Source organism: Carcharodon carcharias, chromosome 20, assembly GCF_017639515.1.
Source record: "Carcharodon carcharias isolate sCarCar2 chromosome 20, sCarCar2.pri, whole genome shotgun sequence".
Classification (NCBI taxonomy): domain Eukaryota; kingdom Metazoa; phylum Chordata; class Chondrichthyes; order Lamniformes; family Lamnidae; genus Carcharodon; species Carcharodon carcharias.
Window position 1 is genome coordinate 29,165,996 of NC_054486.1, and position 27,153 is coordinate 29,193,148.

General features: G+C 43.0%; 1 protein-coding gene across 2 annotated transcripts in view; it reads left to right on the plus strand.

The window, feature by feature from the left end:
- rad51 (RAD51 recombinase) overlaps window positions 1–27,153 on the plus strand; it is a 127,529-nt gene that overhangs the window by 95,836 nt on the left and 4,540 nt on the right. For both annotated transcript variants that reach the window (XM_041214292.1, XM_041214293.1), the window contains exons 5-9: window positions 3,070–3,161; window positions 3,754–3,848; window positions 14,324–14,437; window positions 18,145–18,274; window positions 25,453–25,574. In XM_041214292.1, coding sequence (XP_041070226.1) covers window positions 3,070–3,161; window positions 3,754–3,848; window positions 14,324–14,437; window positions 18,145–18,274; window positions 25,453–25,574 — 553 coding nt within the window. The remainder of the gene's footprint in view (window positions 1–3,069; window positions 3,162–3,753; window positions 3,849–14,323; window positions 14,438–18,144; window positions 18,275–25,452; window positions 25,575–27,153) is intronic.

Sequence of the window (27,153 nt, forward strand, 5' to 3'; positions counted from 1 at the left end):
ATTGAAGTATACAAGATGCTGAACGGCCTTGAGAAGGTAGACATGGAAAGGATGTTTCCTCTTGTGAGTGAGTCCAGAACTCGGGGGCACTGTTTTAAAATTAGGGGTTGCCCTTTTGGAACAGAGATGACCTTTGGAGCGCTCTGCCTCAGAAGATGGTGGAGGCGGGATCATTGAATATTTTTAAGGTAGAGGTAGATAGATTCTTGTTAAGCAGGGGCATGAAAGGTCACCGGGGTTAGACGGGAATGTGGAAATTGAAACACAAGATGATCAGCCACAATCTTATTGAATGGTGGAGCAGGCTCGAGGGGCCAAATGGTCTCCTATTCCTATTTCTCATGTTAATGTCTTGGTACACTTAGAAATTAAGGCTGTCCAATGAACCCATTGGTGAGAGTGACTAAAGCCATCAAGAACCCGGATTGGAACTTCAGTAGGCCGACTAATTATTTGTAGAATGACAGAGTGTTTCAATTGGCCTCTACCCCAGGTTAAATTGGGGAAGATTGTGTACTTTTATGCTTTCCAATAACCACTGCTGGAAAGTTTTATTGGGGACAAGATTACCCATGATCGCCCTATGGGAAAATCGTCTGCTGAAAGCAGCATCTTGCATTTAAATAAATTATTGGAAGAATTTCCCAATGTGCTTCAGAGTGTTAAGGTTAAAAAATGGATGCTGAGTGCAGATTAGGAGGGCTGGCCAAAGCCTTTCTCAAAATGAGGTTTTAGCAGGATCTTCAAGAAAGATAGGGAGGTTTAGGGGAAGTAACTCTAGAGAGTGGGACCATGGCATCTGAAGGCAGAAATGCCAGTGTTGCAATGGGCGTGGTGAAGGTTAATGTATAGCAAGCCAGAATAAGAGGAACGGAGTGGCGATGCAGAGCTGAAAGACGATGTAGTGGTATAGAGAGGTGAGGCCATGGATGGATTTAGACGCAAACATGAGAATTCTATATTTGTGTTGGAGGACTGGAGCTAATACAGGTCAATGAGGATGGCAATAAGGGGCAAGTAGGACTTGGTGTGGGATAAGATAAACTGAATGAGATGACATTGAAGGAGCGGTGTGTGATCAGATGCTGGCCAGGAGAGCATTAGAGTAATACTAAACAAAAACAGAATTACCTGGAAAAACTCAGCAGGTCTGGCAGCATCGGCGGAGAAGAAAAGAGTTGACGTTTCGAGTCCTCATGACCCTTCGACAGAACTAGGTGAGTCCCAGGAAGGGTTGAAATATAAGCTGGTTTAAGGTGGTGGTGGGGGGAAGGGAGAGAAGTGGAGGGGGGTGGTGTGGTTGTAGGCAAAAGCAGTGATAGAAGCAGATCATCAAAAGATGTCACAGACGACAGAACAAAAGAACACATAGGTGTCAAAGTTGGTGATATTATCTAAACGAATGTGCTAATTAAGAATGGATGGTAGGGCACTCAAGGTATAGCTCTAGTGGGGGTGTAATACTGCCTGGAGATCACAAATGAGGTAGATGAGGTGAGCTGAGACAGGTTGAAGGAAGACAAAATTAGAGTTGAAAGTAGCCATTGTGATGTAGGGAACGTGAGGCTGGAAGCTCCGTTGGGGCAAAGCAGGACGTCAGTGTTGTACACAGTGTGGTTCAACCTTGAACTGTGGCTGGAGTTGTAGTTGGTGCCAAAGTTCCAGAGTTTGTGGCAGGGGCTGGAGGTAAGGTGGCTTCGGTGTTCCTGATGTACAGCTGGGGGAAGCCAATTCAAGACTATGGGGAGAATTTTCTGCCTGTCAGGCGGACGGGCCCGACCCAATCTCCAGCGATCGGGGAACCAATCCATGCTAGAGAAGCGGGCCCGGCTGCCATTTTAAGTGGACAGGCCAGTTAAGGCCCGCCTAGCGTGACATCAGCCGCTTCCTGTATGGGTGGGGGGGATTCCCCAAATGCGAGAGTGTGCTCTTTTGCGCATGCGCACAAAAGAGCGCACATCTCCCTGAGGCTTCAGGGAGGTCGCTGACAGCTGTATAAACTTTAAAATAAAACCCTTAACATGTCCCCCTCATGTGACAATGTCACATGAGATGGGACATGTTAATAAATTTCACAAACTTTAATAAACTTTTTTAAACCCTACATGAAACCTCATCCTGCTAGTGGATGAGGTTTCATGTTTTTTCAGAAGCCCGCCAGGGCTCCTGGCCTGCCCACCAACCTTAAAGTTGGACGGGCAGGGCCTTTAATTGTTTTAATTATCCTGTCAATGGCCTCAATTGGCCATTCTCACTGTTCTCACTGTGCCCCCGCCTTCCTGAAAATTTAAATGGGGCAGGATGACGTCAGGGGTACCCCCCAACGTCATCCCGTGTCATTTTGCTGTTGGTGAGTGGGCCCCGCCCTCTGCTCACTGACAGCAAAATCCAACCCTATATGTTGGACAAACAATCTGAAAGTACAGGTGTCGTTGAGAGGTGAAGCTGACTGTCATTTGCATACCTGTGGAATTAGACCTCATGTTGTTTCATGATGCTGTCACGGGCCACTTGTAGATGTGGAAAATATGGAGACCAGGGATGAAACCATGATGGACTTTGGGGGTGGGGTTAGAATCAGTTATTGGAAAATGCTTACTCTTTAGGTTTACACATGAGAAGTGGCACAGTTGCATGACTGATAATTGCGGAACTGGAACCTAGCACGAGCCAGTACCTTCAGTAGAGCAGAGATGGTAAAGGCAGATGTATTTTCCAAGAATAACTTGTCGTTCTGATACTGCTAGATTTTATTTTCTTTCCATCAGATTTTATTTTGCTATCTTTCCAATTTGATTTCTGTACCTAACAGATGCCAATCAACTAATTTGGAGATACCTATCAGCAAAAACAAAAGCCATTGATATGTTTGCCACACTACTGGATTCCTCAAATTCCATCATAAGACAGAGAAACATGTGGTGTGTGGGATCCTTTACAATAAGTGGTTTGAAAATGTATATTTTATTATTGTTTTAACCAGAAATTAATGTGGTTTTATTCTCTTTGCATTAAGACCCTCCTATTGGTATTGTGCTGTGGTATTATGATTTCTGCTTGGTGTTGCAGGTGGAATTGAGACTGGTTCAATCACTGAGATGTTTGGAGAGTTTCGCACTGGAAAGACCCAGCTCTGTCACACATTAGCAGTGACATGCCAGGTATCTAATGTAACAGTATTTTTTAAACTCTCATTTGATCACATTAGTTAGGTCACTGTGTTTCTCAATTATCCTGCCTATTGAGATCGCCACTTGGCCTCCACCAAGTATTACTGTTTGATTTTATATGTTTCGTGAACGGTTGACTGACATTTATCTTTTTCTTTCTGCCAGTGTCACTCTGAACCTGCGTATTTCCTGCTCTTGGCTTATTTTGTTCTCTGGGGTAGTGCTTTCACTACACTTGATATTTTCTAAGGACCTGCTCATAATTATACCTCCTCCGGGAAGAAATCAGCCAGTACCCTAAAGGGAAATCCAGAATTTTCATTTTATAACATTATACAAATAGTTGCAAAAAAAAATGTGCAGAGCCTGTGTCTCTGCCATTCCAGACTAATTATGGGGTCACTAATATCTCGTGGAAGTGACATCTGTTCAGCATGGAATATCATTGCAGTGAAGCGAACTCCCTTAGCATCTCCCAGTTGATGACAGTTACAAGTATATGAAAGCAGTTGATGTTAAAAGAGAGAATATTTTTCTGCTTTGTTGAAAACTTATTAATTTTTCCCCTTTCATTGGCTTGCAGTTACCTATTGACCGTGGTGGTGGAGAGGGAAAAGCTATGTACATTGATACTGAAGGTACTTTCCGCCCAGAACGCCTTCTTGCTGTTGCTGAAAGGTTCGTAATGCAGCGTAATAATTCCAGTAGATTTACAGCCGTCCGATTGGATGGTCTTTCAAAGTTAATAGTTTACAATTATACTTTTGGGGTGAGGAGGTAGTTTGGAGAGCTATGTTCCTTATTAAATTGGAGCAGATTCAGGACTGTTTGACCTCATTACTTATGATCTATGATGTGATTTAGGCTATTGAGGCACACTGGAACCTAATGAGAAGAGATGCACTATCCCAACACACTCCTATGATCAAGAAGTTATGTTTTTCCAATGGACGATAATCCGTAATGATTGTCTGAACAGTGCTGAGCATTGATAAAAATCAGGAGAAATGACCAAAATTGTGGTCAAAATGCATATTTGGTGAAAGGATGTAACAAGGCAAAGAGGTTTGTGGAGTTGCAGTGAGTGGGGCTAAGATAATTGAAAGCTCCACCTCGAATGGATCAACAGGGGAGTACTGAAGGCAAGAGTCAGAGGACTGAAGAGTATGGGTTGATGGGAGTTACAGAATTGGGTTTGTGAATGGATTCGTAAGCAAGGACATTGACTTTGAATTCCATGTGTTGGAGGACAAAGGTCCAGTGAAATTTGGCAAGAATAAGGGTGATCAATAAATGGGATGTTTATTGATCACCCATTGATAAGCATATAACTGTGCAAAGGTGAGTGGCAGGTGAGATGATTGGATAGAATATAAAGAACAGTAGAGAATAACCAAAAGGTGAATCAGGAGAAAGAAATTAGAGCATGAGAGGAAACTAGCTAGAAACGCGTAAACAGATAGCAAGAGTTTCAACAGATATTTAAAAAGGAAGAGTAAGTAAAGTGAGTGTTGGTCCTCTAGAGAGTGGGAATGGGGAATTAATATTAGTAGATAAGGAAATGACAGATGAAATGAACAAATATTTTGCTTCTGACTTCACTATGGAGGATAAAAAAAAACAACCCAATAATAGCTGTAAATCAGGAGGTGGAAGGGAGAGAGTAACTTGGTGAAATTACTATCACTAGGGAAATGGTACTGAGCAAACTGATGGAACTGCGGGCTGATAAGTCTCCGGGTCCGATAAATTTCATCCTAGGGTCTTAAAACAGTTGGTTAATGAGGTAGCAGATGCATTGGTGTTAATTTTCCAAAATTCTTTAGATTCTGGAAAGCTTCCATCAGAATGGAAAGTAGCAAATATAGCCCCTCTATTCCAGAAGTGGGGAGGGGGGGAGGGAGGGAGGGAGGCAGGAAACTATAGGCCAGTTAGCTTGACATCTGTCATGGGGAAGGTGTTAGAATCGATTGTTACATGTTATAGCTGGGCACTTAAGAGAAACGCAAGCTAATCGGGAAGAGTCAGCATGGTTTTGTGAAAGGGAAATCATTTTTAATCTATTTATTAGAGTTCTTTGAAGGAGTAACATGTGCTGTGGATATAGATGTACTGTATTTGGATTTCCAGAGGTATTTGATAAGGTGCCACATCAGAAGTTATTGTGGAAAATAAAAGCTCATGGTGTAGGGGTAACATCATAGGTAGAAGGTTGGCTAGCTGGCAGAAAGCAGAGAGTACAGTCTTTGTCTGATTGGCAGAATCTGACGAGTGGAGTCCTATAGGGTTCTGTGCTGGACCCTCAACGTTTTTACAGTTTACATCGATGACCTTGATGCGGGGAGCAAAGGCATGGTAGCTAAATTTGGAAACGACACAAAGATAGGTAGGAAAGTATATTATGAAGAAGGAGTTGGCAGACAGATATAGATAGGTTGAGTGAGTGGGCAGAAATCTGGCAGATGGAGTATAATTTGGGAAAATATGAAGTTGATCACTTTGGCAAGAAGAATAAAAAAAAGGTTGAGTGAGTGGGCAGAAATCTGGCAGATGGAGTATAATTTGGGAAAATGTGAAGTTGTTACCTTTGGCAGGAAGAATAAAAAAACAGAGTATTACTTAAACGGTGACCAACTGCAGAATTCAGAGATGCAGGGGGATCTAAGTGTTCTCATGCATGAGTCACAAAAAGTTAGTATGCAGGTACTGAAAATAATTATGAAGGCTATTGAAATGCTATCCTTTATTGCGAGAGGAATTGAACATAAAAGTTAAGATAACAAAAACAATTACCTGGAAAAACTCAGCAGGTCTGGCAGCATCGGCGGATAAGAAAATAGTTGACGTTTCGAGTCCTCAAGATCCTTCAACAGAACTGAGTGAATATTAGGAGAGGGGTGAAATATAACCTGGTTTAAGATTGGGGGTGGGGGGGGGAAGAGAAGTTTGGGGGGGGTGCTGTTTGTAGGGACAAGCAAGCAGTGATAGGAGCAGATAATCAAAAGATGTCACAGACAGAAGAACAAAGAGGTGTTGAAGGTGGTGAAATTATCTAAACGAATGTGCTAATTAAGAATGAATGGCAGGACACTCAAGGTACAGCTCCAGTGGGGGTGGGGTGGAAAGACTAACAGGGCATAAAAGATATAGATTTAAAAATAATGGAAATAGGTGGGAAAAGAAAAATCTATATAAATTATTGGAAAAAACAAAAGGAAGGGGGAAGAAACGAAAAGGGGGTGGGGATGGAGGAGGAGGGAGTTCAAGATCTAAAGTTGTTGAACTCAATATTTAGTCCAGAAGGCTGTAAAGTGCCTAGTCAGAAGATGAGGTGCTGTTTCTCCAGTTTGCGTTGGGCTTCACTGGAACAATGCAGCAAGCCAAGGACAGACATGTGGGCAAGAGAGCAGGGTGGAGTGTTAAAATGGCAAGCGACAGGAAGGTTTGGGTCTTTCTTGCGGACAGACCGCAGATGTTCTGCAAAGCGGTCGCCCAGTTTACGTTTGGTCTCTCCAATGTAGAGGAGACCACATTGGGAGCAACAAATGCAGTAGACTAAGGGGAAATGCAAGTGAAATGCTGCTTCACTTGAAGGGAGTGTTTGGGCCCTTGGACGGTGAGGAGAGAGGAAGTGAAGGGGCAGGTGTTGCATCTTTTGCGTGGGCATGGGGAGGTGCCATAGGTGGAGGTTGAGGAGTAGTGGGTGGTGGAGTAGTGGACCAGGGTGTCCCGGAGGGTACGATCCCTATGGAATGCCGCCAGGGGGGTGAAGGGAAGATGTGTTTGGTGGTGGCATCCTGCTAGAGTTGGCGGAAATGGCGGAGGATGATCCTTTGAATGCGGAGGCTGGTGGGGTGATAAGTGAGGACAAGGGGGACCCTATCATGTTTCTGGGAGGGAGGAGAAGGCATGAAGGCGGATGTGCAGAAGATGGGCCGGACACAGTTGAGGGCCCTGTCAATGACCGTGGGTGGAAAACCTCGGTTAAGGAAGAAGGAGGACATGTCAGAGGAACTGTTTTTGAAGGTAGCATCATCAGAACAGATGCAACGGAGTTGAAGGACCTGAGAGAATGGAATGGAGTCCTTACAGGAAGTGAGGTGTGAGGAGCTGTAGTCGAGGTAGCTGTGGGAGTCAGTAGGCTTGTAATGGATATTGGTGGACAATCTATCACCGGAAATTGAGACAGAGAGGTCAAGGAAAGGAAGGGAAGTGTCAGAGATGGACCATGTGAAAATGATGGAGGGGTGAAGATTGGAAGCAAAATTAATAAATTTTTCCAAGTCCCGATGAGATCATGAAGCAGCACCGAAGTAATCATCGATGTACCGGAGAAAGAGTTGTGGGACGGGGTCGGAGTAGGACTGGAACAAGGAATGTTTCACATTGCCCATAAAGAGACAGGGATAGCTTCATCTTCCCTTCACCCCCCCGGCGGCATTCCATAGGGATTGTTCCCTCCTGGACACCCTGGTCCACTCCTCCATCACCCCCTACTCCTCAACCCCCACCTATGGCACCTCCCCATGCCCATGCAAAAGATGCAACACCTGCCCCTTCACTTCCTCTCTCCTCACCGTCCAAGGGCCCAAACACTCCTTTCAAGCGAAGCAGCATTTCACATGCGTTTCCCTTAACTTAGTCTACTGCATTCGTTGCTCCCAATGCGGTCTCCTCTACATTGGAGAGACCAAACGTAAACTGGGCGACCGCTTTGCAGAACACCTGCGGTCTGTCCACGAGAAAGACCCAAACCTCCCTGTCGCTTGCCATTTTAACACTCCACTCTGCTCTCTTGCCCACATGTCTGTCCTTGGCTTGCTGCATTGTTCCAGTGAAGCCCAACGCAAACTGGAGGAACAGCACCTCATCTTCCGACTAGGCACTTGACAGCCTTACCGACTGAATATTGAATTCAACAACTTTAGATCTTGAACTCCCTCCCCACCCCCTTTCCATTTCTTCCCCCTTCCTTTTGTTTTTTCCAATAATTTATATAGATTTTTCTGTTCCCACCTATTTCCATTATTTTCAAATCTATACATAAAAGATATCACTGTTTGCTTGTCCCTACACACAACCACCACCTCCCCCCCCCCCGCACCTTAAACCAGGTTATATTTCACCCCTCTCCTAATATTCACTCAGTTCTGTGGAAGGGTCATGAGGGCTCGAAACGTCAACTCTTTTCTTCTCTGCCAATGCTGCCAGACCTGCTGGGTTTTTCCAGGTAATTCTGTTTTTGTTTTGGATTTCAAGCGTCCGCAAGTTTTTGTTTTTATAAAAGTTAGGATGTTATGCTTCAGTTATACAGGGCATTGGTGAGACTGTACTCAAATAGTGTGCAGTTTTGGTTTCCTTATTTGAGGAAGGAGGTAAATGCATTGGAGGTGGTTTAGAGGAGATTTACTCGACTAATACCTGGAATGAGCGGCTTGCCTTATAAGGATATGTTGGACAGGCTGTGCTTGTTTCCACTGGAGTTTAGAAGAGTAAGGGGTGACTTGATTGAAGTATATAAGTTCCTGAATGGCCTTGATATGGGAAGAATGTTTCGTTTTGTAAATGAATCCAGAACTATAGGGCACTAAAATTAGGGCTCGCCCTTTTAGGACAGAGATGAGATGAGGTTTTTTTTTCCTGAGGGTTGTGCAACTTTGAAACCCTTTGCCTCAAGGCAGTGGCAGCAGGGTCATTGAATATTTTTAAGGTGGAGGTAGTGTTAAAAACACAGCCGATGCTAATTGCTGTGCAAACCAAATCCCAGAGGGAAACTTGGCTTGCGGGCCATGCCATTTTTTTATATTCTGAAAATGAGAAAAACACGTACTGATTTCAGCAGTAAGAAGTCCAGTAACACTTTTGGGATTTTAAAACAATGAAAGTAAAAGTTTTATTAACAAGAATAAAAGAAAACTTAAGCACATGAGAAAACAGTTGCACAATTAAAAATTAGTCTTAGAACACATTCCCCAAAAAGACACTCTATTGGGTCAGATCTACTCCTTTTATAGATGTTTAACTATAAAAATCCAGTAATATTACCCAAGGCAAAACTGCTGTAGCTTTAACAGAGGCATACCACATGACCTCTTAACTCTCTCCCACTCTGCTATGGAAATTCAAACTTCAGAACGTAACTGCTTGTTGCAACCTAAGACTTTTCTGGCTTTACTCAATGGCTGATTCAAACTACATCTTCTCCCAGCCCAAGGCTACAGCTCCAGCAGCTCCCAGCTCAACTCCAGCTAACTGTTGCATCTCACAGATCCAGCTCAACAGCTTTCTCTAAAACACTATCTCCCCCCTTTCATCCCATTAACATTCCATTGTCCTCACACCCCTCTGAAACTCAGATCCTTCCAAATACAAAATTTTTCATGACTCTATTTTGTCTTTGCTTTCAGGTCAATAAAATATAACACCCCTCTTCTATTTGCCAATGGAACTCCTGCAAGATGAAAACATATTTCTTGTCAGCTCTGACCTCCCTTTGGTATTCAAACAAACTCAACTTATCTAAAAATGCAAATGTTAGATCTAACCTCTTCACTTGTACCTCAAACCTAACATCTCTAGCCTTTTCGGAGAGGGATACAGTTGACGTTTCGAGTCTGTATGACCCTTCATCTGAAGAAGGGTCATACAGACTCGAAACGTCAACTGTATCCCTCTCCGCAGATGCTGTCAGACCTGCTGAGTTTTTCCAGGTATTTTTGTTTTTGTTCTAGATTTCCAGCATCTGCAGTATTTTGCTTTTATCTCTAGCCTTTTCATGTTTTAAACCTCAGACAACCTGTCTCCTATTAATCTCTGCCCAGCTTCATTAAATCATACACACACATGTTGCACACAGTCTTTTTCACAGAATAACTCCATGTTCCCCAAAAATGTTTTTTAAAAAAAATAAATTTCTCACAATAGATGATTCTTGTTAGGCAAGGGAATCAAAGGTTATTGGGGCTGGGTGAGAATGTGGAATTTGTAGCACAAACAGATCAACCATGATCTTATTGAATGGCGGAGCAGGCTTGACGGCCCGAATGGCCAACTTTTGCTCCTATTTCATGTGTTTGTAAGGACTTTCTGCAGGAAAGGACGTGAAAGATATATCTGTGTGAGCAGCGGATTGTGATTGTGGGAGGGCTTTGAAGATGTCAATTTTCACCTATTGAGAGATGGTTAAGAGTTTCAGCTTTGCATGTAGGCAGTTTTGTTTGTGTGGAAATCTTAGTGATGGATCAGATATGATTTTTGAGACTCAGATGTGTTGAACAGAACCAGCTGGTTCAAGATGAAGAACCAACTGGTGAGGTAAAATGCAGGTACCATAAGGGTATGGAGTTTTGGTGGCAGCTGCTTAAAATTGATTTGGTTTTACCCAGTATTGAATTTGAAAAGGTTCTGCCTGGCTTGTTTGCAACTTTAGGTCAGGCAGTTTAACAATTCAAGTAAAGAAATGATACTGAATGCTATCAGCACACATAGAGAGACTTAACCCCCATGCCTGTGGATATTCTGAGGGGCACATGCAAGTGAAGAGAGGGGAGGAACCCAGGTGGAATTTAGGGGCATTCTAGGAATTAATATATTAGACTAGAAGGAAAAACAATTGTTAGACATGTGATTGAACAGGTAAAATAGGAACCGACCAAGGATTATTCTCTGGAGGTGGACCACGGAAAAGGTGGTGGTGGAGAATGGAGGGCTTGACCATGTAGAATGTCAGATGTTAAGATGAGCGGCTCCAATTCTCAGAGGATGCTGGTGGAAATGATGAAAATGAGATTCAGGAAGGGATTTTAAGAGGAGATATGTATGGAGCTGATTCTTGGGATTTTTTAAATTCATTCACGGGATGTCGGCTTTGCTGGCTGGGCCAGCAGTTATTGCCCATTCCTAATTACCTTGAGAAGGTGGCGGTGAGCTGCCTTCTTGAACCGCTGAGGTCCATGTGGTGTAGGTACACCCACAGTGCTGTTAGAAACAGAGCTCCAGAATTTTGACCCAGCGACAGTGCAGGAACAGCAACATATTTCCCAAGTCAGCATGGTAATTGACTTGGAGGGGAACTTCCAGATGGTGGTCTTCCCATCTATCTGCTGTCCTGTCTTTCTAGACGGTATTGGTCGTGGATTTGGAAGGTGCTGTTGAAGGAGCCTTGGTGAATTCCTGCATTGCATCTTGTAGATGGTACACATTGCTGCTACTGTGCGTCAGTGCTGGAGGCAATGAGTGTATGTGGATGTGGTGCCAATCAAGCGGGCTGCTTTGTCCTGGATGGTGTCAAGCTTCTTGAGTGTTGTTGGAGCTCATCCAGGCAAGTGGGGAGTATTCCATCACACTCCTGACTTGAGCCTTGTAGATGATGGATAAGCTTTGGGGAGTCAGGAGGTGAGTTACCTGTCGCAGGATTCCTAGCCTCTGACCTGCTCTTGTAGCCGCAGTATTTATATGGCCAGTCCAGATCAGTTTCCAGTTAATGGTAACCCCCAGGATGTTAATGGTGGGGTATCCAGTGATGATAATACCATTGAACATCAAGGGCCAATGGTTGGATTCTCTCTTGTTGGAGATAGTCATGCCTGATGCTTGTGTGGCGCGGATGTTACTTGCCACTTGTCAGCCCAAGCCTGGATATTGTCCAGGTCTTGCTGCATTTGGACGTGGAATGCTTCAGTATCTGAGGAGTCACGAATGAATGAACATTGTGCAATCATCAGCGAACATCCCCACTTCTGACCTTATGATGGAAGGAAGGTCATGGATGAAGCATCTGAAGGTGGTTGGATCTGAGGAACTCCTGCAGTGATGTCCTAGAGCTGAGATGACTGACCTCCAACAACCACAACCATCTTCCTTTGTGCTAGGTATGACTCCAACCAGCAGAGAGTTTTCCCTCTGATTCCCATTGACTCCAGTTTACCAGGGCTCCATGATGCCACACTCGGTCAAATGCGACCTTGATGTCCAGTGCAGTCGCTCTCACCTCACCCAGGAGTTCAGCTCTTTTGTCCATGTTTGAACAAAGGCTGTCATGAAGTCAGGAGCTGAGTGGCCCTGGTGGAACCCAAACTGGGCGTCAGTGAGCAGATTATTGCTAAGCAAGTGCTGTTTGATAGTACTGTTGATGACCCCTTCTATTACTTTATTGATGATGGAGAGTAGACTGACAGGGTGGTAATTAGCCAGGTTGGATTTGTCCTTTTCTTGTACAGGACATATCTGGGGCAATTTTCCACATAGCCAGGTAGATGCCAGTGTTGTAGCTGTACTGGAACAGCTTGGCTAGGGGCACGGCTAGTTCTGGAGCACAAACCTTCAGTACTATTGCTGGAATGTTGTCAGGGCCCATAGCCTTTGCAGAATCCAGCGCCTTCAGCCATTTCTTGATATCATATGGTGTGAATCGAATTGACTGAAGACTGGCATCTGTGATGCTGGGGATCTCCGGAGGAGGCTGAGCTGGATCATCCACTCGGCACATATGGCTAAAGATTGTAGCAAATGCTATCTTTTTATCTTTTGCACTGATGTGCTGGGCTCTTCCATCATTGAGGGTGAGGATATTTGTGGAGCCTCCTCTTCCAATGAGCTGTTTAATTGTCCACCACCTTTCACGATTGAATGCGGCAGAACTGCAGAGCTTAGATCTGATCCATTGGTTATAGGATTGCTTAGCCCTGTCTGTCACTTGCTGCTTATGCTGTTTGACATGCAAGTAGTCCCGTGTTATAACTTCACCAGGTTGACACCTCATTTTTAGGAATGCCTGTTCCTGGCATGTCCTGCTGCACTCTTCATTGATCTAGGGTTGATGCCCTAGCTTGATGGTAATGGTCGAGTGGGGTATATGCTGGGCCATGAGGCTACAGATTGTGTTAGAGTATGATTCTGCTGCTGCTGATGGCCCACAGCGCCTCATGGATGCCCAGTCCTGAGCTGCTCAATTTGTTTGAAATCTATCCCATTTAGCACGGTGGTCATGCCACACAACACAACGGAGGTATCCTCAATGTGAAGACGGGACTTCATCTCCACAATTACTGTGCGGTAGTCACTCTACCGATACTGTCATGGACAGATGCATCTGTGGCAGGCATGTTGGTGAAGGTGAGGTCAAGCATGTTTTTCCCTCTTGTTGGTTCCCTCACCACCTGCCACAGACCCAGTCTAGCAGCTATGTTACTTAGGATTCAGCCAGCTCAGTCAGTAGTGGTGCTACCGAGCCACTGTTGATGATGGACATTGAAATCCCCCACCCAGAGCCCATGCCACCCTCTGCTTCCACTGATTCATCAGCTGAGGGAGGGTGGTACGTGATAATCAGCAGGAGGTTTCCTTGCCCGTGTTTGACCTGACGCCATGAAACTTCATGGTGTCCAGAGTCGATGCTGAGGACTCCCAGGGCAATCCCCTCCAAACTGTATGCGACTGCCGCCACCTCTGCTGGGCCTGTCCTGGTGGTGGGACAGGACATTCCTAGGGATGATGATGGTGGTGTCTAGGACATTATCTGTAAGGTATGATTCTATGAGGATGACTATGTCAGGCTGTTGCTTGACTAGTCTGTGAGACAGCCCTCCCAATTTTGGCACTAGCCCCCAGATGTTAGTGAGGAGGACTTTGTGGAGTCGTCAAGGCTGAGATTCCCATTGTCGGTTCCGGTGCCTAGGTTGATGCCAGACGGTCTGTCCAGTTTGACTCATTGGTGAGCAAGAACATTAGTGCGCATTGGGGAGAACACCACCACCAACACCACCAACCCCACCAACCCCACCCCAGCACCTTGGCTGCTTCTCCCCACAGCCTCCACATTCAAATAATCATCCTCTGCCATTTCCACCAACTCCGGCCAGATGCCACCACCAAACACATTTGCCCACTCCCCTATCACCCGCAACAGCTCGTCCCCATCCTATAGCACTTCCCCATGTGATCACGAGGTGTAACACCTGTCCTTTTCCTTTCTTTCTTCTCACAATCCACAGATGCTGCCAGAACTGCTGAGTTTTTCTAGCACTTATGTTTTTATTTCAGATTTTCAGCAACTGCAGTATTTTGCCTTAACATATCAATTTAGTGACTGCATATTTTGAGATGATATTGCTTGTAATACTTCTTGTGATCCTAAGCTTCTTTCCTTGTATCAGATACAACCTTTCAGGAAGTGATGTACTTGACAATGTTGCATATGCTCGAGCTTTCAACACTGATCACCAGACCCAGCTGTTATACCAAGCATCTGCCATGATGACAGAATCCAGGTACCAATTTGTTTAGCGTTAGCACTTGCAATCGGACTGTTCAAAATCTGTTACTGAATTACAATTCACTTAATTAGTTCTATTTGTTTTTGTGACTCAGCAGTAATCTTAACCTATTAATTGTATTGAAGTAGCTGTTGTTCAAGTTCACATGGAAAGTCTCATGTGGATTATTCAAATATTCAGTACATGGATCAGACTTGTATTTAAATCCTATTCTGCACACAAATCAGGATACCTTTTTGGATCAAAGCCTTACTGCCCTCTACATGTGAGAAATACATATGATTACATAGAACCAGGCCATTAGGCCCAATGAGTCCATGCCGGTGTTTATGCTGCACTCAAGCCTCTTCTCATCTTTTCTCATCTAAATCTGCCATCATAACAAGATTCAGTTTTGGTTTAGCATAACTCCCCTACTTTTCAATTCTATCCCTCTAGAAATAAAGTGGTGTTTGGTTGGCTTTTTTTTTAATGGCCCCTCTAACCTGTGGTGCAACTTCTAGTAATAGAATAATTATACTCATTCCTATGTTCCTCTATCCTACCTAGATTTGCACCCTCAAAGTAATAAGTGATGTCTCCATTCTTACTACCAAAACGTACTACCTCACATTTATCTGTGTTGAACTTCATTTGCTAATTACTCTGCAAGTTAATTAATGTGATCTGAAGACGAGTCATAATGACTCAAAGCGTTAACTCAGTTTCTCTCTTCACAGATACCAGCAGACTTTCTGTGGTTTCCAGCATTTTCTTTTTTTATTTCAGATTTCCAGCATCTGCAATATTTTGCTTTTATTTATGTGGTTGTTCAATTTGTTGCAGTCCTCCTCAATATTGACTCTGCCCCCTAATTTGCTGTCATCCGCAAATTTGGAACTTGTGTTTTTGATTCTGAAGTCCAAATCATGAATGTAAATTGTGAACAGTTGTGGTCTTTGTGGAATACCACTGCCCACCTTATACTATTTGGAATAACTTAAGCTTTACTCCCACTTTCTGCTTTCTGACTTGAAGCCAACTAACTTGTCCCCTGATTCCACGTTCTCTGACCTTATCCATTAGTCTATTGTGGGGCATCTTTTGAAAATCGAGTTGAATTACAACCCTTACATCAGCATTGTCTACTTCCTGTTATCTCCTCAAAAATTCAATAATATTGGTCAAGCAAGATTTTCCCTTTTGAAATCCATGCTCACTATTCATTATTATATTTTTTATTTCTAGATGTTTTTCTATTCTCTCCTTTAGCAAGGATTCAATTATTTTAGTAAGGATTCCATTATTCCAAATAAATGAAAATGTCAGAATATATGTTTTAAATATGGTAGTTATGAGTGGAGTTGAATGGGTATTACTGTTGGTTCTACACCTTTTAAGACTTTGAATTTGGATCTACTGTACATTGATTAAGCGTGCATCATCTCTGAATTGCTCATTTCTAAGTCTATAGGTGTCCTATGTAAATCTTTATTAACCCAGGCCCCAAAGATTCCAGGCTTGCCACATTGCAATTTCCCTGATTTGGCACACATAGTCCTTAAATGTTAGTCTGCAAATATAAAATACTAGTACAGGAAATGTCAATAATCAGATAGTAGCAAATACTCCTTTGAGGTTGAGTTCAAGGTCCACTGATGTTTCACTTAGTCATTGCCTAGCACAAATGTTACAAGTCATTTATCAGCCCAAGTCTGATGTTATCTCCAACAAGAGAGAAAGTAATTACTTTCTCATGGCAATGAACAGCATTCCCATTGTTGAATCTCCAACCATTGATATCCTTTATAATAAAAACAAAAATACCTGGAAAAACTCAGCAGGTCTGACAGCATCTGTGGAGAGGGATACAGTTGACATTTCGAGTCCGTATGACCCTTCATCAGAACTAAGACATATAGAAATGAGATGAAATATAAGCTGATAGAAGGGAGTGGGACAGGAGAGCTCGATAGGGGGCCAGTGATAGGTGGAGACCAAGAAGAGACTGCCAAAGATGTCATAGACAAAAGGTCCAAGGGGTGTTGACGGTGGTGATATTATCTAAAGGATGTGCTAATGGGGACATTAAGGTAAGCAAGCTAGTGGCAGATGGCCCTAGTGCGGGTGGGGTGGGGGGGAAGGGATTGAAATGGGCTAAAAGGTGGAGATGAAACAATAGATCAAAATAAATTTAAAAAATAGGAGGGAAAAGAAAAAAATATAGTTGTAAAAAAAATTATAAATTATTGGAAAAAGGGGGTGGCGATGGAGGAGACAGTTCATGATTTGAAATTGTTGAACTCAGTATTAAGTCCGGAAGGCTGGAAAGTGCCTAGTTGGACGATGAGGTGCTGTTGCTCCAGTTTGCGTTGAGCTTCACTGTAACATTGCAGCAGGCCAAGGACGGACATGTGGACATGAGAGCAGGGTGGAGTGTTGAAATGGCAAGCGACAGGGAGGTCTGGGTCATGCTTGCGGACAGACCGAAGGTGTTCCACAAAGCGGTCACCCAGTCTGCGTTTGGTCTCTCCAGTGTAGAGGAGACCGCATTGGGAGCAGCAAATGCAGTAGACTAAATTGAGAGAAATGCAAGTGAAGCACTGCTTCACTTGAAAGGAGTGTTTAGGCCCTTGGATGGTGAGGAGAGGGGAAGTTTAGGCTGACCAGTGACCAGGAACTTAACTGTGCTGGCCAGATAGATACTGTTGTTGCAAGATCAGGTCAGAGGCTTGGTATATTGTGGTGAGTAATTCACCACCTGATTCCCCATACCTTGTAGATGGTGGACAGCTTTTGGGGAATCAGGAGGTGAGTTACTTGCCACAGAATTTCCAGCCCCTAACTTGCTCCTGTAGCCACAGTATATGATCTGGTTAAGTTTCTGATCAATGATAAGACTCTGAGATGATTGCTTTCCATCAACCGAAACTGCCTTCCTTTGTGCTAGGTATAATTCCAACCAGAGGAGAGTCTTCCCCCACCTCCTCCACCAAATTCCCATTTTATTCAATTTTGCTAGTGTTCTTTGATGTCACACTCTGCCAAATGGTGCCTTGATGTCAAGGGCATTTTGCTAACACTGTCAACTACATCTTCTATCATTGCTAATGATCAAGAGTAGACTGATGGAACGGTAATTGGCTGGATTGGATTTGTTCTGTTTTTGGTGGTTCAGAACTCTAAACAGAATTTCAAATAATCTTCTGCCTAACTCACCTTTTAATTATTTGCTCATTATGGTGAGTAGTGCTGCAGGACTATGGGGCAAGAGCAAATGAGTGAGATTAATTTGGCAGCTCTTTCACAGAGCTGGCACAAGCACAATGGACTGAATAGTTCTGTGCAGTTTCAGACTGATAGTCTAGAAAGAAGACATTCAAAGTGCTGGGGACACTCATTGCATTTTATACAACATTAAATAATATAGACAAAGCAGATCTTGTACTAAGTGAGAGAGATAGGATCAGGTAACAAAATTTCAAATTAATTAAATGCAAGGCTTTTTACTCAAAGGGTGATGATTACTGTGAATAATTTCCAGATAGGATAGTGGAGGCATAAATCAAGGCATTCAGAATTCAGCTGGATTAAAGAGTGCTGAAGATGAATTTTGATGGGTCAAATAATTTTTCCCTGAGTACTTCTGATCTCATAGTGTCAAGAATTCTGTAATGGTTGCTGCATGCTGTTGTTTTTAAAATTGTCTTTCCAAATTGTAGATATGCATTGTTAATTGTGGACAGTGCAACAGCCTTGTACAGGACAGACTACTCTGGGAGAGGTGAACTATCAGCTAGGCAGATGCATCTTGCACGTTTTCTACGAATGTTGTTGCGACTAGCAGATGAGGTAAGATTTCTCAAATTTAGATTAACATTTTTCCCATTTCGACTTCAGAGATACATTTGTGAACCAAGGTTAGTAGGAATTAGGCCAGTCATTTTGTGAGGGTCAAGATGGAGTAGACCTGTAATAAATGATTGAAGTAAACGATGAGAAAAGAAAAACACAAGATAATACTGCTTTGAGTTGGGAATCACTGCTAGCAAGTTTGCAAACATTTTGTGTGAATATTAAACCTTGCAGGGGGCAACCTTTGGATGCTGGGGATTCTCAATAAGTAAAATCCAAATGATTGAAAAATTGAAAGCATTCCACACTGCAAAATGTTTACCTTACACCATATTATTTCAAACTGTTTTGTTCCTGAACCAGAATAGTTGGGGAATAAGCTTCCAGGAATGTTCTCCAGAACAACAGATATTTACAGCACAGCAGAGGCTATTTAATTGATGTTGTCTGCAGTAGCTCTTTCCTAGACCAATGTAACTAATCCTACAGCCCTGTGTTCTCCTTGTAACCTTGTGTCTGCCAATGGTTCACATATTTCTCCACTTTCATGTGATATAATTTCTGCCTCACTAATTCCTGTAGCAAAGAATTCCATGCTCCAACAACTCTATTATAGAATATTTGCTGTTAACCTTTATTCTGATCATTGACTTTCATCACTAGCTTCCTGTCCAATGTATTAGAGTTTGTTCCTAGTTGTAATACTCGGAGACATTTATGACAATGAACAGTGCTTTATTGAATGTACACACAGACAGGAGCAAACACTGACTATTGCAGTGAGTAATGTGTCACACAATATAGTCCCCACACAGCAGCACTCCAAAAGCACAAAAGTTCTTATGACTAAAGTTCTTACCTAGGCATATCATTACATCATTCCCCCCTTTTGAGTAAAGAACAATGGATGTCACTAACAAGTTTACTGTGTCAAAAATTAGGACTTTTAAACTAGTCATTAGCTAGAAAGTAACATTAAAATGTTCACTTTTTTAACATACCACATGAACTTCCTAATCAAATAGTTAGCTAATACAAAGATTCTTTCTCTAAGGCAACTAGTTACGTGTAGTGTACCAGTTTTCTAACAATCCAGCCTCTAGATGTGCTTCTCTGTGGGATCTGGGGATTGTTAGATCTGGACATGTCTGCAACACCTCCAGTATCTGGTGGGTCTTGTGGTGTGTCACTAGCTGCTGAAACTTCGGAGCTGACATCTTCAAAGTCTTCCACATTTGAAGCTTGTCCCCTGATAGGTTTCAGATGGTGTCTGTTCTAGCTAAAGATGCCCTTCTCTGATTGGATTAGGTAGGATCTTGGAGCGTCAATCGATTGCAACACCGTCACTTTAGTAATCGAACCTCACTCTTCATCTAGCTTCACTACAACCTGTTCACCAGGACATAGGGTGGGCAGCTCTTTAACAGAATGTCGTCTGTTGTAAAGTGTCTGTAGCATGCTTTAGCTGAGTCGTCAGCTTTCCGAGATAACTTGAAGTCGGGCCATTTAGGTAACAGGTTACCTTCTAGCGTGGGAACACTAATTCTGAGCTGTCTGCCAAGCATGAGCTGTGCTGGGCTAGATCCAGTTGCTTGCAATGGAGTAGCTCTATAGTCAGCAGAGCTAGAAATGGGTTATCCTGACGCAGAATCTTCTTGGCAGTCTGCACAGCTCATTCTGCTTCCCCAATAGCCTGTGGATAATACGGACTGGTTGTTAAATGTTGAAAGTTGTATACTCTGGCAAACTCAGCAAACCCCTTGCCTGTGAACTGGGGCCATTGTTAGAGACAAGTTCGTTTGAACATCCCCAGCGAGCAAAGATATTCTTCAGTGTGGATATCACAGTGTCATTGGCTATGTTGGGTAAGTAAGCAATTTCCAGGTATCTAGAGAAGTAATCAATGACAGTTAGGTAGTATCACTTCTGGAGTTCGCTTATATGAGCTCCCACTCTCTTCCAAGCTCTTTCTAGCAGTGGTGTGGTCATCAGTGGCTCCCTCTGTTGGGAGGGTTTGACTATTTGACAAACTTTATATGTTTCCACCCTAGTTTCTATGTCCTTCCTGACACCAGGCCACCACACATTCAGTTTGGCTCTTACGCGACACTTGGTGATGCCTTGATGGACTTTGTGCAACCATTCCTTAATCTCGCTATGTAAACTCCTTGGGATGGTTATTCGGCTGCCATGCAGCAGAAATCCTCTTGACTCTGAGAGGCAGTCTTTCTGGGTTAATTAAGCCTTCACATTCTCTGGCACTTTAACAGCATATCTTGGCCGTCCAGACTTGACAGTGGATCACAGTCTGCAGGTCAGAGTCCGTACTTGTCAGCTGCTTCACTAATTTTAGTTTAGTTTTGGACACTAGTTGTGCAGAATGTGCTACGTCCTCATACATGTCAGCTTCTGCATTCAAGTCAGCCAAATCAAGTTGGACGGCAGGTGGAGGATGTCTTGACACTGTGTCTGCCACAAGTGCCTTCCAGGGCTTGTGGGTTGTATCTCATCATCTGCATTAGAAGTTGTTGACAGCGCAATAGTATGCAGTTGAAGTCTATTAATCAAGCGGATGAAAGGCTTATGGTCTGTGAGGAGTGTGAATGTATCTAGGCCATACAGATACTTAAATTTCTCACAAGCCCAAACAGCTGCTAAGCACTCCTTCTCAATTTGTGCTTACCGCATTTCTGCGTCTGTCAGGGTTCTGGAGCAATAAGAGGCAGGTTTCAACTCTCCAATGTGGTTCTGCAGTAGGACTCCATCGAGGCTGTAGCTGCTTGCATCAGCGCTGACAACAGTAGGCTTTGTACTGTCATTGAAGGCTAACACAGGAGTCTCTGAAATCAGGTTTTTGACCTTCCCAAAGGCTTGCTTTTGTGTTGGTGTCCAGTTCCAGCATGCATCACTCCTCAACAGTGCAGTCAAGGGTCTTGTGACATCAAAAAGATTGGGCAGGAACTTGCCAAGGGAATGTATTCTGCCTAGAGTCCTGCGCAATTCTGAGACATTCTCTGGAGGCATCATCTCCACGAAGGCCTGGACCTTGTGAGGGTCTAGGTGTATGCCATGCTTGTCGATGTTATGTCCAAGGAAATGCAGTTGTGTTTGTTGAATCGAGCATTTCTCTTCATTGAGCTTCAGGCTGGTGACATCAAGGGCCTGCAATACTTGAGACAGTCTTCTGTCATGTTCCCATTCATTCGTGCCATAGATCAGGATGTCATCCATGTACACAGCAATGCCCTCTTGATGTCGAAACAGATCTGTCATCTCTCTTTTAAAGATTTCTGATGCACTGGTAATACCCAAAAGGCAATCTGCAGAAGAAATACCTGCCAAATAGAGTTATAAATGTGGTCAGCTTAGTACAATCCTCATGCAGTGGAATTTGCCAAAAACTGCTTGCAGCATCCAGCAATGAAAACACTCGGGCATTGGGTAGCTTTGGGAGGATCTTATCAAGTGTTGGAAGGATGTATTTTTCTCTCAGTACTGCCTTGCTTAGTCTTTTGAGATCAATGCAGATTCTAATTGATGCATTTTTCTTTGGCACAGGTACCATCGGGGCACACCATCCAGTGGACTCTTTAATCTCTTCAGTGACACTACAGTTGATCATATGTTCCAATTCTTTTCTGATTTTGGGGAGCATCGGCAGTGAAATTCTCTTTACACTTGGAATACTTTAGGGCTCTGCGCCTTCTTTAAGGCATCGCTTAACTGTCGTGAACTTAAGCAGGCCAATTTCTCCAAAGATATCACAGTGGACTTTAATAAAAACAAAAAAACTGCGGATGCTGGAAATCCAAAACAAAAACAGAATTACCTGGAAAAACTCAGCAGGTCTGGCAGCATCGGCGGAGAAGAAAAGAGTTGACGTTTCGAGTCCTCATGACCCTTCAACAGAACTGAGTGAATCCAAGGAAGGGGTGAAATTTAAGCTGGTTTAAGGTGTGAGGGCGGGGGGTGAGGTTTGGATGGGGGGAGAGAAGTGGAGGGGGTTGGTGTGTTGTAGGGACAAACAAGCAGTGATAGAAGCAGATCATCAAAAGATGTCACAGACAACAGAACAAAAGAGCACATAGGTGTTAAAGTTGGTGATATTATCTAAACGAATGTGCTAATTAAGAATGGATGGTAGGGCACTCAAGATATAGCTCTAGTGGGGGTGGGGGGAGCATAAAAGATTTAAAAATATTTAAAAATAATGGAAATAGGTGGGAAAAGAAAAATCTATATAATTTATTGGAAAAAACAAAAGGAAGGGGGGAAGATACAGAAAGGGGTTGGGGATGGAGGAGGGAGGTCAAGACCTAAAGTTGTTGAATTCAATATTCAGTCCGGAAGGCTGTAAAGTGTCTATTCGGAAGATGAAGTGTTGTTCCTCCAGTTTGCGTTGGGCTTCACTGGAACAATGCAGCAAGCCAAGGACAGACATCAGGGTGGAGTGTTAAAATGGCAAGCGACAGGGAGGTTTGGGTCATTTCCCTTTCTGTTTCTTCCCCCTTCCTTTTGTTTTTTTCCAATAAATTATATAGATTTTTCTTTTCCCACCTATTTCCATTATTTTTAAATATTTTTAAATCTTTTCTGCTCCCCCCGCCCCCACTAGAGCTATACCTTGAGTGCCCTACCATCCATTCTTAATTAGCACATTCGTTTAGATAATATCACCAACTTTAACACCTATGTGTTCTTTTGTTCTGTTGTCTGCGACATCTTTTGATGATCTGCTTCTATCACTGCTTGTTTGTCCCTACAATCACACCAACCCCCTCCACTTCTCTCCTCCCCCCATCCAAACCTCCACCCCCCACAACCTTAAACCAGTTTATATTTCACCCCTTCCTTGGATTCACTCAGTTCTGTTAAAGGGTCATGAGGACTCGAAACGTCAACTCTTTTCTTCTCCGCCGATGCTGCCAGACCCGCTGAGTTTTTCCAGGTAATTCTGTTTTTGTTTCACAGTGGACTTTGTCAACTTGCTGGACTAAGCCCATTGCTGCGACCACATCATGTGCCAGCAAATTATTCAATGGTGCCCCATTAATCACATACACAGTAAACTTCTAATGTCTCGTTTTATACTGTGTTTTTGCAAGGAATTTTCATCGGCATTGCAGTTTCCCTCCTGGAATGTCCAGAATGACATTAGTGCCATTGAGCTGCGGAGAAGTCATCAAGGCAAAGTATGTTTTGTCACAGATTATACTAGTGTCTGCTCTAGTATCTATTTTGAAACTCATAACTGTTCCTTGAATTGGAAGGTCCACTCTCCAAGGCTTGCTATTGTCATTTACGTGTGTGGCAGAGCTAAGGAAAAGACATTCATTATCTTTGTTTCTCACATCACCTGCAGTTACTTAATTCACCACATGGGTGCGACAGACCACAGCAAAATGGCCTACTTTCTTACATTTGTAGCATTCTACATACCTTGCAGTGCAGTGATCTCGTCGAGCATGTGTTCTGCTACAAAATGTGCTGTCATCATCTTGTTTCAAATGTGCATTTTTCTTAGTATGCTCCTTTCTCTGTCCTTTTTCCATTTACTCAGCCTTTTGTCTTTTCTGATGGACATGCTAGCTGTATAGCTTTCACCAGTGTCATGGGCTGTAACTGTAGCTTCTGGGACATTTCTTTATCAGTAATGCCAATCACGAGTTTGTCCCGGATATTTTCCTTTTTCTTTTCCCCAAAATTTGCATGTTTCTGCTGGTTCATTCAAGCTCCTGTTATACTCTTCTATTGATTCACCCTCTTTGGTGAATTTTAGCTACTTCGTGAATGACATTATGTCTGGGCACAAAACATGCAGTCAGTTTCTCGAGCACTTTGTCAAAATCATTTTCCTCATCCGCCTCAAACGAGATCATTTTAATGACTGCCTCTCCCTCCTTCCCCAGCGCATAAATTAGTGTGCATACCTGGACTTCACCAGGCTCCTTGTTAAGCTTGGGGGCGATCCTGTACTGGTGAAGGCACTGCTCCATTCAGGCCACTGCTCTGGGCAGCTGAAGTCGAAATTGTCTGGTGGGCTCAATTTTGCCATGCTGCCCTGTATCTTTCTCTTAGCGTTGGTAGTCACATGTAGTTTGTCCTCCATAAGTATTTACACTTAGCTGACATTTACTTCTGACACTATATTAAGATTTGTTCCTAGTTGTAATATTTGGAGATGTTTATGACAATGAACAGTGCTTTATTAAATGTACACACAGAATATAGACACGAGCAAACATGGACTCCTACAGTGAGGAACGTGTCATACAATGTCGCTTCCACACAGCAGCACTCCCAGAGTACAAAGGTTCCTATGACTAAAGTTCCTATCTAGACATATCATTACACAATGGAAATAATCTTGCCCTTGTTACCCCATCAAAACCCATAATTTTGAAATCTTACGTTTTTCTGTTGAAGTTAAGGACAACTGCATGGGTGTCCTTGAGAAATTTGATTGCTAAATTGCCGGATCCTAGTTATGAATTTGTATTAAAAGCAGAATATGTTGGAAATACTCAGCAGGTCAGGCAGCATCTGTGGAGAGAGGAAGAATTAACATTTCAGGTCAATGACCTTTCAGAACTGGTTCAGATAGCCTGAAACTCTGTTTCTCTCTCTATAGATGCTGTCTGATCTGTTGATTGTTTCCAGCATTTTCTATTTCTTTTTCAGATTTACTGCAATTTTGCATTTGTATTATTAATCCAAAACCAAAGACACTTAACAGCTTTGAATATGTGCATTTGACCATAGGGTTTTGCGATAGTTTGCAATACAGCTTCATATTACATGCCATGAAGATACATTTTTTCATACAAGACTGGCACTACAACAAGAAAAGTATGTTTGGGTCTGTATGCTTTCAATCAGCAGGGTCAGTTATGCAATGTGTTTGTAGTGTCTGTATCAATTGTCACAAAATCAGTTCTCACTCTCTCAAATAGTGATGTGTGCCACAGAGTTTTGTATTTTTGTGTTATTAACTTTACTGGCAAAAACTTTGTTTGCTTTGGCTTTCTGAAATGTTAATATCCCCATTGTGTGTAAATTTAGTGGACCCAAAAGGGACATGGAAACTGAAAGAAGGATTGTGACTTCTATAACCTGCATTGAAATTGGAGCAGCGTGCATCACATCTTAACATCTTGCACTTATTTTTCTTCTAGTTTGGGGTAGCTGTGGTAATAACTAACCAGGTTGTGGCACAAGTCGATGGGGCAGCAATGTTTGCTGCTGATCCAAAAAAACCAATTGGTGGAAACATCATTGCTCATGCATCAACAACGAGGTATGATGGAATTGTAAGGTGCTAAGTGCATGTTGGGTTTCTGAACAAACAGATGTGATTGAGCAGAGCTGACAGGACAATTTGCTGTTTGTCTGTGTTAAGCAGTTTGAAAATGAAGTTTCACAAGTTTCTAGATGGTAGAGTTAACTATCTGATTTAAAGTTTGCTTTGCACTGTTGGCAGTTGGAATGCAATTGACAAAGTTCAAGTGATGTGAGACTGTCATCTTAAAGTACTACTTTCAATTATTAATTTCAATTATAGAGTCATGGAGGTCTACAGCACAGAAAAAGGCACTTCAGCCCATTGAGTCCTTGCTGGTCAAACAAGTACCTAACTATTCTAACCCCATTTTCCAGCACTAGGCCCACAGCCATGTATGCCATGGTATTGCAAGTGCACATCCAAATACTTCTTAAATATTATGAGGGTTTCTGTCTCTACTACCCTTTCAGGCAGTGAATTCCAGATTCCCACCACCCTCTGGGTGAAAAAATTCTTCCTCACATCCCCTCTAAACCCCCTGCCCCTTACCTTAAATCTATGCCCCCTGGTTATTGATCCCTCCACCGAGGGGAAAAGTTCCTTCCTGTCTACCCTATCTATGCCCCTCATAATTTTGTACACCTCAATCATGTTCCCCTTCAATCTCCCCTGCTCCAGGGAAAATAACCCCAGTCTATCCAATCTCTCCTCATAACTAAAACTCTCCAGCCCAGGTAACATCCTGCTAAATCTCCTCTGCACTCTCTTTCTAGTGCAATCACATCCTTCCAATAATGTGGATTCCAGGACTGCACACAATACTCTAGCTGTGGCCTAACCAGCATTTTATACAGTTCCAGCATAACCTGCCTGCTCTTATATTCTACGCCTTGGCTAATAAAGGCAAGTATCCCATATGCCTTCTTAACCACCTTATCTACCTATCCTGCTACCTTAAGGGATTGGTGGACGTGCACACCAAGGTCCCTCTGATCCTTGGTACTTCCCAGGGTCCTACCATTTATCGTGTATTCCCGTACCTTGTTTGTCCTGCCCACCTCACACTTATCCGGATTAGCTCATCTGACTAGCCCTCCTCTATCCTCCTGTAATCCAAGGCTAGCCTCCTCACTATTTACCATCCCGCCAATTTTCATGTCATCCGCAAACTTACTGATCAACATTCTCCTACATTCAAGTATAAATTGTTTATATATACCACAAACAACAAGGGACCCAACACCGATCCCTGTGGAACCCCACTGGACACAGGCATCCAGTCATAAAAACACCCCTTGACCATTTTATTTGATATTTGACAATAATTGATCAAAGTTCTCTAATTGTTTGACCTCCACACATGGAAGCATAAATCCCCAACTGGGATATGGTTCCATGGATGTTGGTCATTCTCTCATACCATACCAAAGCGATCATTTTTCATGCTGGAGGCTGAGTTACTTGAATAGACAGATTTTTAAACTATAGTGGAGTTAAGGGTTATGGGGAACAGGCAGGAAAGTGGAGTTTAGGCTAAGATCAGATCAGCCATTATCTTATTGAATGGAGGTGCAGGTTCAAATGGCTATTTGGC